The sequence below is a fragment of the Myotis davidii genome, unplaced genomic scaffold (assembly GCF_000327345.1).
Source record: "Myotis davidii unplaced genomic scaffold, ASM32734v1 scaffold604, whole genome shotgun sequence".
Taxonomy (NCBI): domain Eukaryota; kingdom Metazoa; phylum Chordata; class Mammalia; order Chiroptera; family Vespertilionidae; genus Myotis; species Myotis davidii.
This window is the reverse complement of record NW_006294875.1, coordinates 445,035-456,201: the sequence shown is the minus strand read 5'-3', so window position 1 is coordinate 456,201 and position 11,167 is coordinate 445,035. Positions and strand designations below refer to the sequence as shown.

At 39.3% G+C, this 11,167-nt stretch overlaps 1 protein-coding gene across 2 annotated transcripts in view; it reads right to left on the bottom strand.

Moving 5' to 3' along the window:
- Window positions 1–11,167, bottom strand: part of REPS2 (RALBP1 associated Eps domain containing 2) — a 186,547-nt gene that overhangs the window by 36,492 nt on the left and 138,888 nt on the right. For both annotated transcript variants that reach the window (XM_006769434.2, XM_006769435.2), the window contains exon 14: window positions 10,383–10,444. In XM_006769434.2, coding sequence (XP_006769497.1) covers window positions 10,383–10,444 — 62 coding nt within the window. The remainder of the gene's footprint in view (window positions 1–10,382; window positions 10,445–11,167) is intronic.

Below are 11,167 nucleotides of genomic sequence, written 5' to 3'. Positions count from 1 at the left end.
CTCTCTCTCTCTCTCTCTCTCTGTCTCCCTCCCGCCCTTTCTCCTTTCCCTTTTCTCTAAAATCAATAAGCATGTCCTCGGGTGAGGATTAAAAAAAGAGTTAATGGAAATTCACTGAGGAGTCGAGAACCTCAAAGACCCACTGGGAAGGGAACACTGGCCAATATCACTAAAAAAGTGAGTAAAAATCTGACCACAGAAAAGGGGTCAACCACTATCTTCCATGGACCTTCAAGATCACCCTCAGAGAGCAGAAAATCTTAGTGTCAAGGTATACTATGCACTTTTATGCAGTGCAATCAAGAAACATTTCTGTAGGCGGTTGTTACCCCTCTTTTCTAATACCTACCATGTAATCATTTTAATGGATGTCTAATATTCTATTACGTGGGTATAGAGCCTTAACCAGAGCCTCCTTCTTAGACATTTATGTTGTAGTGTTTTTTTTATTTTTATCAATAATACTAAAATAAATGTCATCATAGAATTCATTTCTTTTGAACTAGTTCTTGGGATAAATTCTAACGGCATTTGTTGATAGTTGGCAAACTTTAAGTGCTCCTTTAAAAAAGAGAGGTTTATACTTAATCTTTTCTCCTCTATTCCAATGCCAATATTTCATCACTATTTCTCACTCTCGCTTCTCCTTGAACTTATCATTACAGCCATTTCCTTTGCCTTTTGAATTTCTCATTCAGTGCCAACTGTTTGAGAATAGTAGTTTTCAAATTCCTTTAATAAATCCTTGTAAGAGGACTTGCAGAACTCTGGAGATTTAATCAACAGATGTTGGTCTAAACCACAACTGTTTCTTCATGCTACACCAACCTGAAGCTATGATTAGCTCTTTGAGTAATCTATGAACCAATTCTACAACTAGGGAACATAGTACAGCAAAATGTACCGTCAAAGTCAGTACAGGAAAAAATAACTTAAAACGGAATCACTTTACTGGAGTAGTCAACTTTGATAAATTCAAAACAATGTTATCCACAGTGAGAGATAAATTTATCAAAACCTGATTTTAATTTAAAATATAGCCTTGTATTTTGACCAGAGGACAATACACACTTAAATTCATTCTTGATCAGTCTAACAAAAGGTTTGTCAATTTTATTAATCTTAAAAAAACCTTTTGGTTTCAATTATTTATTTCTCCATTGTTTTTCTATTCTCTATTTCATTCATCTCTACTCTACTCTTTATTTCCTTCTTTCGCCTAGCTTTGGATTTAGCAGGCTCTTCTTTTGCTAGTTCTTACCATGTAAAGTTAGCTTATTGGCTTTGGTTCCTTCTTTTTTTCCAGTTTTATTAAGATACTAGAGGCCTGGTGCATGAAAATCAGCCTGCACTCTCTCACAGTCTGGGACCCCTCGGGGGATGTCCACCTGACAGTGTAGGCCCGATCCCCCCTGCAGTCAGACATCCCTCTCACAGTCCGGGGGTCTCAAAGTCCAGGACCCCTCACTTCTTACCTCGCTGCGCTCACCAGCCATGAGCCCAGCTTCTGGCTAAGTGGTGCTCCCCCTTTGGGAGTGCACTGACCACCAGGATGCAGCTCCTGCGTGGGGCCAGGGTGGGATGCAGGAAGTTGGTCAGCCTGGAAGGGACCATGGGAGGACTCCAGGGCGTATCCAGCCCATCTTACTCAGTCCCGATTGGCCGAACCCCAGCAGCAGGCTAACCTACTGGTTGGAGCATCTACCCCCTAGTGGTCAGTGCATGTCATAGCAACTGGTCAACTGGTTGACTGTCTGCCCCCTGGTGGTCAGTGCACATCATAGCAAGTGGTTGAGCAGCCTTAACATATCATTAGCATATTGTGCTTTGATTGGTTGAATGGCTGACCAGACAACCGGACACTTAGCATATTAGGTTTTTATTATATAGGATAACTGACATATAGCTTTGTGTAAGCATAAGGTGTACTGCATAATGACCTGACATACATATATTGCAAATGATCATCACAATGTTTAGTTAATATCCAATCTACTAATATAGTTACAATAAAATATTTTTCCTTTTGATGAGAATTTTAGGAAGGACCTTTCAAATATACCATATAGCAGTGTTACCTACAGTCATCAGGCTGTACATTACATACTCAGTACTTATTGCTAGGAGTTTATACATTTTGATCATCTTCATCCAATTCCTCTACTCTCTGCCCCCTGCCTCTGATAACAACAATGTGATTTTTTCATGAGCTTGATTTTTTGTTTTTTTGTTTTTTGCTTTTTAGATTCCACATATAAAAGAAATCATACAAAGAGAACAAAAATTTAAAAATAAAATAATTCATACAGTATATGTCTCTCTGACTGGCTTTAACTTAGCATAATGCCATCAAGGTACTAGAATAGATCTGTTCTTTCTTAATGTAAGTGTTTACAGCTATAAATTTACTGCTATCACCGCATTCCGTAGGTTTTGTTATGCTTTGTTTTCATTCTTCCCAAGGTATTCTGTATTTCACTTATAATTGTTTTCTTTGACCCATTGCTTTTTAATAATATGTTATCTAATTTCCACATATCAGTGAATCTTCTGATTTTACTTCTGCCATTGATTTCTGATTTTATTTCATTGTGGTCAGACTAGATAATTTGCATGATTTCAAACTTTTTGAATTTATTGAAACTTGTTTTATGGCCTAACATATAGGCTATCCTCAAGAATATTCCATGTGCACTTGAGAAAAATGTATATTCTGCTGTTCTTGGATGGAGTGTTCTGTAGATACCTATTAGGTCTAGTTGACTTATAGTTTTGTTCAAGTCCTCTATTTCTGTATTGATCTTCTGTCTAGTTCAGTGGTTCTCAACCTTCCTAATGCCGCGACCCTTTAATACAGTTTCTCATGTTGTGGTGACCCCCAATCATAAAATTATTTTCATTGCTACTTCATAACTGTAATTTTGCTACTGTTATGAATCATAATGTAAATATCTGATATGCTATATGTGTTTTCCGATGGTCTCAACGCACAGGTTGAGACCGCTGGTCTTGTTGTTCTAACCATTATTGAAAATGAGCTATTGAAGTCTCTATTACTGTAGAGCTATTACTCCCTTCAATTCCATTAGGAATTGCTTTATATATTTTCAGACTCTGTTGTTAGGTGTGTATAAGTTTGTGTTTATCTTCTTAATGGATTGACCATTTTATTAATACATAATGTCCTGTGTCTTTTATAACAATTTTTGTCATAAAGTCTATTTTGTCTGATATTAGTATAAACCCCTAGCTCTCTTCTGGTTACTATGTGTATAGAATATCTCTTTACATCCCTTTACTTTCAACCTATTTGTATCATTGGATCTAAAGTGAGCAGACAGCATGTAGTTGGATATTTTTTAATCTATTCCATTTTTGCCTTTTAACTGGAGATTTTAATAAAATAATTACTATGAAAGAAAGATTTACTTCTGTCATTTTGCTATTTATTTTCTATATCTTATAGCTGTTTTGTTTCTCAAATCCACCATCACTGTCTTCTTTTGTGATTAATTTTTTTCTAGTGTACCATTTTTCTTACCTTCTCATTTTTTGTGTATATTTTTTTAGTTTCTTTTTTCCTTAGTGGTTACCCAGGGATTATAGTTAACATCATAACTTTTTAACAATCAAATTTGAATTAATACCAATTTCGTTTCAATAATATACAAAAACTCTGCTCCTTTACAGCCCCACTGCCCCCTTATATACTGTCACAAATTGTATATTTATATATGTGCCCATTAACAGATACATGATTATTGTTTTAAGTATTTCCCTTTTAAATCATATATAAATATAAAAGAGGAGTTACAAACCCACACTGCAACACTACTGGCTTTTATTTTTACCAATGTAGCTACCTTTACCATCCTTCATTTCTTTATATGGCTTCAGGTACTGTCTAGTATCCTTTCATTTCAGCCAGGAAGACTCACTCCCTTTAGCATTTCCTATAGGGAAGGTCTACTAGTGACAACTTCCTTGAGTTTTTGCTTATCTGGAGAGGTTTTGGTCTCAGTGACACTGTCTGTGGGGGTGTAAAGTGCCTCCCAGGCCACCTACTGCCATAAGGCTGGGGTTAGGAGACTAGATTCCCTCTTTGGTCTCTGTTGAAGCCATCTCCACCAGTTGGGAAAGCACCACCCCGGGCTGGTTGCCACCAGGTAAGGGGCAAGATACCATACTCCTCAGTTAGTCTTTGCTGATGTCAGAAGGAAGGGTATCCATGGTGATTGGCTGGAGTAGGGCAGGTATAGCCAAAGATTTATATCCAGCTTGGTTATCCATTTTCCAGTCCTTTGGCTAGACAGTAGACTTGGGCGGGGGGGGGGGGCTTTTTTTGGCCTGTGTCTGTTTATGGTTCCAGGTCGTAGGCTTCTATAGTGCCACGTCCAGAATACATGAGAGACGTTAAAATTTTTTCAGGGAACACACTGCCATGCCATTCCTCAGGTCCTAAGACCATAGCTAGTTACTTTCCTCTTTAAATCTTTTAAAGTCCTCCTTCTGTTATATTATGTCCAGGGTTTTTAGTTGTAAAAACTAAAAAAAAAAAAACTTAGCAGGGTAGAGCAGGGAGAAATTAGACTAAGTCACCTTGTCCTCCAATTGTGTAGGATGATGTTTCATCTATATTTGCAACAAAATTTTTCTTGGACAGAAGAATAAGACACAGAATCAGAGATCATAAGCATTAGAAGGAGACTTCTAGTCTAATTTTCTCATTTCCATTAACTTATGGAAAGAACACTTGAAGTGATAGGATATTAATTTACAAGGACAGGGTATTTTTTAAAACACAGACTGTCAAATATTTCAGAAGTCAGGGCCTCCAAGTGTCCATTTGAGTTTATGTGAGCCTCAATCTTTCCTTCTAAATGAAACATAGGCAGTACTTTATAAAAAGCTGTATCTAAGCAACTTGGCTTTGAAACAGAGCAGCATGCCCAGCATATTCCTATTGGGTGTAGTATTGCTTTAGGAACCTGATTCTAGGCACATGACAAAGTGACATGAGAGATTAGCCATCTGTGTTCTTGGCTAGTCGTCACAACAGTACACACAGGACCTGCAGCACACAGTGACTAGTCCTTCCAGAAAAACCTCCTCATAGTGCTCTCTCATCCTGTGGGCATCATTCATCACAAGAAGCACAAGGCCCAGGCCACTGTCGTGATCCAGTTTTTTGTCGCCATGGGATCTGAGTACAGTCGTAATTTGACCTCCCACCTCCCATCCTCCCCAACTCAAGAAAGCCTTCCACTGTGCCCTTGAAGAACTCATGGCACATCATCAACAAATCTCCTATATTTTCAACATCTCCACTGAACAATCCTTCCTCTTGCCTTAAATCACTGCTTCTCAGTCTTCGCTGCATTTCAGAATCACCTGGGGAGCTTCTTAAAACTCCCAGCTCCCCAGCCTCACCCCACACCAAAATTTCTGGGTATGAGATCCAGACCTCAGTAGGTTTCGTTCCCCCAGATGATTCCAGGGTGCACAAAAATGAGCACTGCTGAGCTAAGTAACACCCTGCGCTCTGTCTTAAGGGGCTGCTCTCAGACGGAGCTCTCTTGTCAGGAGGCCCTTCCTCTCCCACAGCTCTGGCAGCAATGGGACTGGAGTATGTGGGCCACTTGCTTTTTTCACTGCCACCTCCAAACACTAGATCTCTCTCCCCCAACATCTCATGCTTTTCCAAACTTCAGGCAGTTCCTGGAACACATGGGGACCTCTTCGCATGCCTGTTCCTTTGCATTTTCTTTTTCTCTACAGTAAATCTCTGAATGCCTCAATCATCTAAAAAGAAAAGTTATCTTGTTTCTGTAAAGCTCATTTTAGCTCTGACCAGTGTGCTCGCTGGTTAGAGCATCAGCCCCAGCACCGAAGGGTTTCAGGTTTGATCCCCAGTCAACAGCATGTACCTGGGTTGCAGGTTTGATCCCCAGCCCCACTTGGGGTGCATTCAGGAAGCAACTAATCAATGTATCTCTCACATCAATGTTTTTCTCTTCCCTCCTTCTCCTTCTCCTTCTCCTCCTTCTCCTTCTCCTCTCCTTCTTTTCTCTCTCATATTGATGTTTCTCTCTCTCCCTCGTTCCCTCCTTCCCTTCCTTCCCCTTCCTTCCCTCTCTCCCTCCCGTCCTCTCTCTAAAAATAAATGGAAAAAAATATCCCTGGGTGAGGATTAACAAAGAAAAAACTTTTAAAAATAAAACTCATTTCATTGGTCACCTCATCCCTTCCATGAAACCCTCCTCTGTCTCTCAAAGCTTCAAAGTATTGATAAAGTGCTTCCTTCATAATGCTTTCTTCTTATAATGCTACTTTAGTACTCATCAGACTGCTGGTGAGGAGCACCTGCCATTATAAGGTGAGCCATTAGTGATATAAATAGGAAAATTCTGAGCACATTAGTCTACAGGGAGCCCAGATTCATCAAATGTGGTGCTAATATAAAATTGAACAGATTATGCTTTGTATCAAAAAAATCTTTTCTTTAGTAAAGATAATTACATTGAAGCTGCAGCTCTATTACAATTGCCATAAGAAATTTGGCATGAGATCAACACTATTAAAGGGATTTAGCTCCTGAAGTACTAACTAGGCCCTTAGCAGAGAACTGACCTATACCTATAGGACAAGCACCAGTTCTGTAGATGGCATTTCATTTAGTTTATATGCACACAGTGAGCTAATAAGCTTAACTAACTCTCATTTTAACACTGCTCCCTATGAAACAGTTCACTTTAATCACCTTTTAGTCGTTTATGCTATGAATCAGTCTCTTAAAAAAAAAAGAGTGTGTCACCTCAGCTGAGCCAAAATAACATGCCCTGTCTCTAGCCTGTCCACAGGAAAATGGGGACACCAACCATTTGATTCTTCACACAGTCACTGGGTCCTTCTTGATCTTACCTACAGTATGAAAAATAAAAAGATCTGTTTCTCTGAATTTATTCCTTTTCCTAACTCCAGGGCCCCATTTGTATAACGCAATCCAGATGTTCATATCACAGTGGTGCTTAGTGTAAGTAGAGGCCAGCTAAACTGTGTTTTATGCTGAAAACCTATACTCATCTCTCTCACTTAATAACAGTGGTGATATACTTTTGGTATATGTAGAAATGATCTAAATATACCTTTGTGCACACAGCTGCAAACATATAAACTCTTTTTTTAATCCTCACCTGAGGATATTTTTCCATTGATTTTAGAGAGTGGAAGAGAGAGGGAAAGACAGAAAGAAATACTGATGTGAGAGAAACACATCCATTGGTTGCCTCCTGCATGCACCCCAACTAAGGCCCGGGGTCACAGAGGAGCCTGCAACTGAGGTACGTGCACTTGACCAGAACTGAACTCGGACCCTTAGGTCCGAAGGCCAAGGCTCTATCCACGAGCCAAACCAGCTAGGGCCAAACTCTTTTCTCTTATATACTTAAAACCTGGAAGTACATCACTGATGGGCCACATAGTTTGTAAAAGTGTTTCTTTCTAGTAAATAAAACATTTTCTTATTTATTACAACCTAGTTTTGCCCATTTAGTAATAACATGAAAATTTAAAATCCAAAAATAATTCGAAAACATTTCTCTTAATCTCTTCTCAGAACTACTAATGAACAATGATTTTAATTATACCAGGCTTCCTGGTTTCTCCCCTAGTTTAAGCCCCATAAAAGAAATATCTGTAGTTAAGTACAACACGGGGCAAAAGTAGGTTTACAGTTGTGAGTATGCAAAATGCAGTTTATTAGTGTATTATTATTCATTAATTATTGTATTTTTTCCATATGAACAACTGCAAACCTACTTTTCCTCCACTCTATATATATATTTTTTTCCCAAAGTCAGGAAGACTGTCCAAGGAACATTCAAAAATATTTTTAACAGCAAAGAAGAATTTAGAGTATTTAGTGGAAAAAAAACTCATAGGAGAGTAAGCAAGAAGAAATAGGAAAGGGAGGAAGGAAACACAACAAACTGAAAACATAACTTGAAATCCCCAGCTAATGTGCAGTAAACTTTCTTTTTCATTTTCTAGAAAAAAACTATGGCAGAAGATATAAAAATTTAGCTTTAATCACATATAGAGATGAGGAGACAGATGAAAGGGGTTTGGAGATGTTCTTACCAATACCTTAAGGCTGGTGTATAATAATGTTTCCTAACCACTAAGCCCTCCGGATATGAATAGGTATTTTAAAAATAAAGAGATGAATGGTCACACAAGCTAGGAAATTGCCAGATTTAACAAAATTGACCAGGTTTCTTTATTGTATGACTTCAAAGCCTTTCACGGGCTCATATGCACTGGGAATCTCCCAGAGCCACACAGAGGCAGCAGCCTGCAAATGTGTCTTACCACAGGGCCCTAATAATGTCTCCCAGAGATCTTTTTATCACAAGTAGTTTGGGGAACACAAGGTGGAGAGTGGGGTGGGGGCTTCCTGCCTGCATTCTCACACACCTGTTTCTGTAGTCTAAGATCTCCATAGTTAGGCAGCTGAGTTGAAGGCTTGGGCTGAGTGCTGGGCTCACTGTTTGCATTGTGATGGGAAATGGAGCAGACAAGGCAGCAGTCTCATACATTAACAGTGACTTGAGAATTCCCAGTTCCTGTCAGATCCTGGGTCACTAAGCCCCAAAGCAAGCAGGAAGCCCACCTCCAGCAGCTCAGATGAGGACTGCTGATAGCAGAAGCACAAGGAGAAGTAACTATTGGCTCTTGCACAGCAGGAGAAAGATAAGGAGGTTGGTCACAAAAGCCCTTTCAGACAGACTTTCCATTCATTCATCCAGGTGACTCCCAAGCCCATTTGAAGGCAGCAGCTGGCAGAATGCCCACTAATTTTGCTGTGACAAAGTCCAGGTTTGCTGTTGGTGCAAATCCAGAGCCTCATCTCATCTAGGTCCTCCTTAGGGGGACATGGTGAAAGCCTCAATTGCCAGTGTTATGGATCACTGTCTTCCTGTATACAGAGACATTCTGACTCCAATGATGGGGAGGGGAGGGATCTGCAGGAGATGGGCCTCAGTTTGGGAGCTGGCTCTACTATTTACTAGCTATGTCACCTTGGGTGACTTGCTTAACCCCTGTATGCTTCAATTTCCTCATCTGCAAAAACAAAAAGGACAATATTAGTACCGATGCCATAGAATTTTTGTGAAGATGAAAGAATGCATTGAAAGCACTTTGCTTAATGCCTGGCCTATTGTAGATGCTCAATATTGTAGATGCTCAATAATTAAATGAACAGAAATTATAACCAGAAAAATGCTTAGGGTGGAACTAAAACTGGGCATTAGATATATAGCAGAAACTCGATAAATACTTATTGACAGATTACCCAACAACATCTCTTAAAGCCATTGCTGGAGTATTGGAAAAGAGGTTCTCACTTGTTTATATGTGGTAAGGAAGAACAGGGCTTTTATTCCACTTCAAACTGAAGCAGGAAATCAATACCTCACAGTATTTACATCTCAAGTTTGAGTGAATGCCAAAAACCATCTAATTCTCTAAAAGGACAAACAAGCGTTAAGTGGTTTTAGTGACTCAGCGAGTCCTGAGATGCTGATATGGAAAAGTATGCTCTGAACTACCCAAAGCAATACGGTAGAAACTGAGAGTACTTACTGAGAAACTGCCCAACATTATCTGCCAAAAGTCAGAGAAGGTCTTTAAAGATAGAAAGTCTCTTAAGCAGAAATGAATGAAAAGAAGGATCTGTTGCACCCTTTACCACACTGCACAGATTGTTGCTTGCTTCTCATTTTCAACTCTACAAAGAATGATGATGAATAAGGCCAGAGTAGCACATATAAATAAGGCAGAATAAATTCATAGGTGAACGAGCTTTTGGTGACATGCTTTCCCAATTCCCACTGTTTCAGCTTATTTTTCCAAGGAAAAATACTATCCTAAAGAAAGCGCTGTGGGCGCAAACCAGAGCACTAACCCCAGGTTAATAAGCATTTCTTTTTAGTTTATTCAGAACTAACACAGCTCCTAAAATACATATGAAACTATACTGTAGGCACCAAGAGTGCACATGCTACACAGAAAAACCATGTCCCCCACCTTAATTAGAGAGATTCCCCATTTACTACTCCCTGTCTGTATGAAAACCACATGTAACCTTCTACAGCCAAGAGTGAACTAGTACACATTTTCTTGGTTGCTTATTGAGGAAATTTTCCCTTTTCCACAAGAGGTTAGGGGACTAGCTAGATAAGAAAAGTTCAACCATTCTCGGCTCTTGGAAACCTGACCGGCCAGTTGTGCAGCGATCCACCCTCACAAAGGAAACACAGTGGTAGGACAACTGTTCTCTACCACCCAACAGTTTACAGAAATCAACATCTCTCTCCTACCTGTGATGGACAAGGTCTCGGAGGGAGCGCAGGTGGTGGAGGTAACAATCCTGACTTAGTAGCTGAAAAGAAAAACATACTGTTAAAGACCAACAAAAAACAAAATAAAACACAACTTCCACTTGTTAACTAGGAATAGCATATTGTTACTTTTTGTTGTTGTTGTTAATCTTCACCCGATGATATTTTTTCCACTAATATTTTTTAGAGAGAGTGTAAGGGAGGGGGAGAGAGAGAGAGAGAAACATCAACATTGATGTGAGAAATACACATCAATTGGCTGCCTCCCACATATACCCTGACTGGGGCTAGGAGATTAAGCCTGCAACTAAGGTATGTGCCCTTGACCAAAATCGAACCCAAAACCCTTCAATCTGTGAGCCAATGCTCTAACCACTGAGCTAGACAGGCTAAGGCATGAATAGCATTTAATATATTTAAATTGTTAAAGTCCATCTAAAGGCTTAATTTTTTAAAAAGAGTACATGCTTTTTCTAATCCCTTTTTTCATTTTTATCCCACCCAATAGTCAAGTATTTATATAGGCTGTTGTAATTAAGAAAATGTAAAATGGTAAGAAAAACCACTCTGATTAAAAAAAAATTGGAGCCCAGCAAGGAAAGGCAGTCGATCGCTCATTATTCTATTAATTTTTTAGTTTTAAATGATCTAGATCCTTTGTTCTCCCTAGCTTTGGGCTATTACACTGTTCATTGGCTCAGTGAGTAGGCTGCAGAAACTAAGAGAGCCAGGATCGATCCCAAGGCAACAATAGTGCCCTGTGA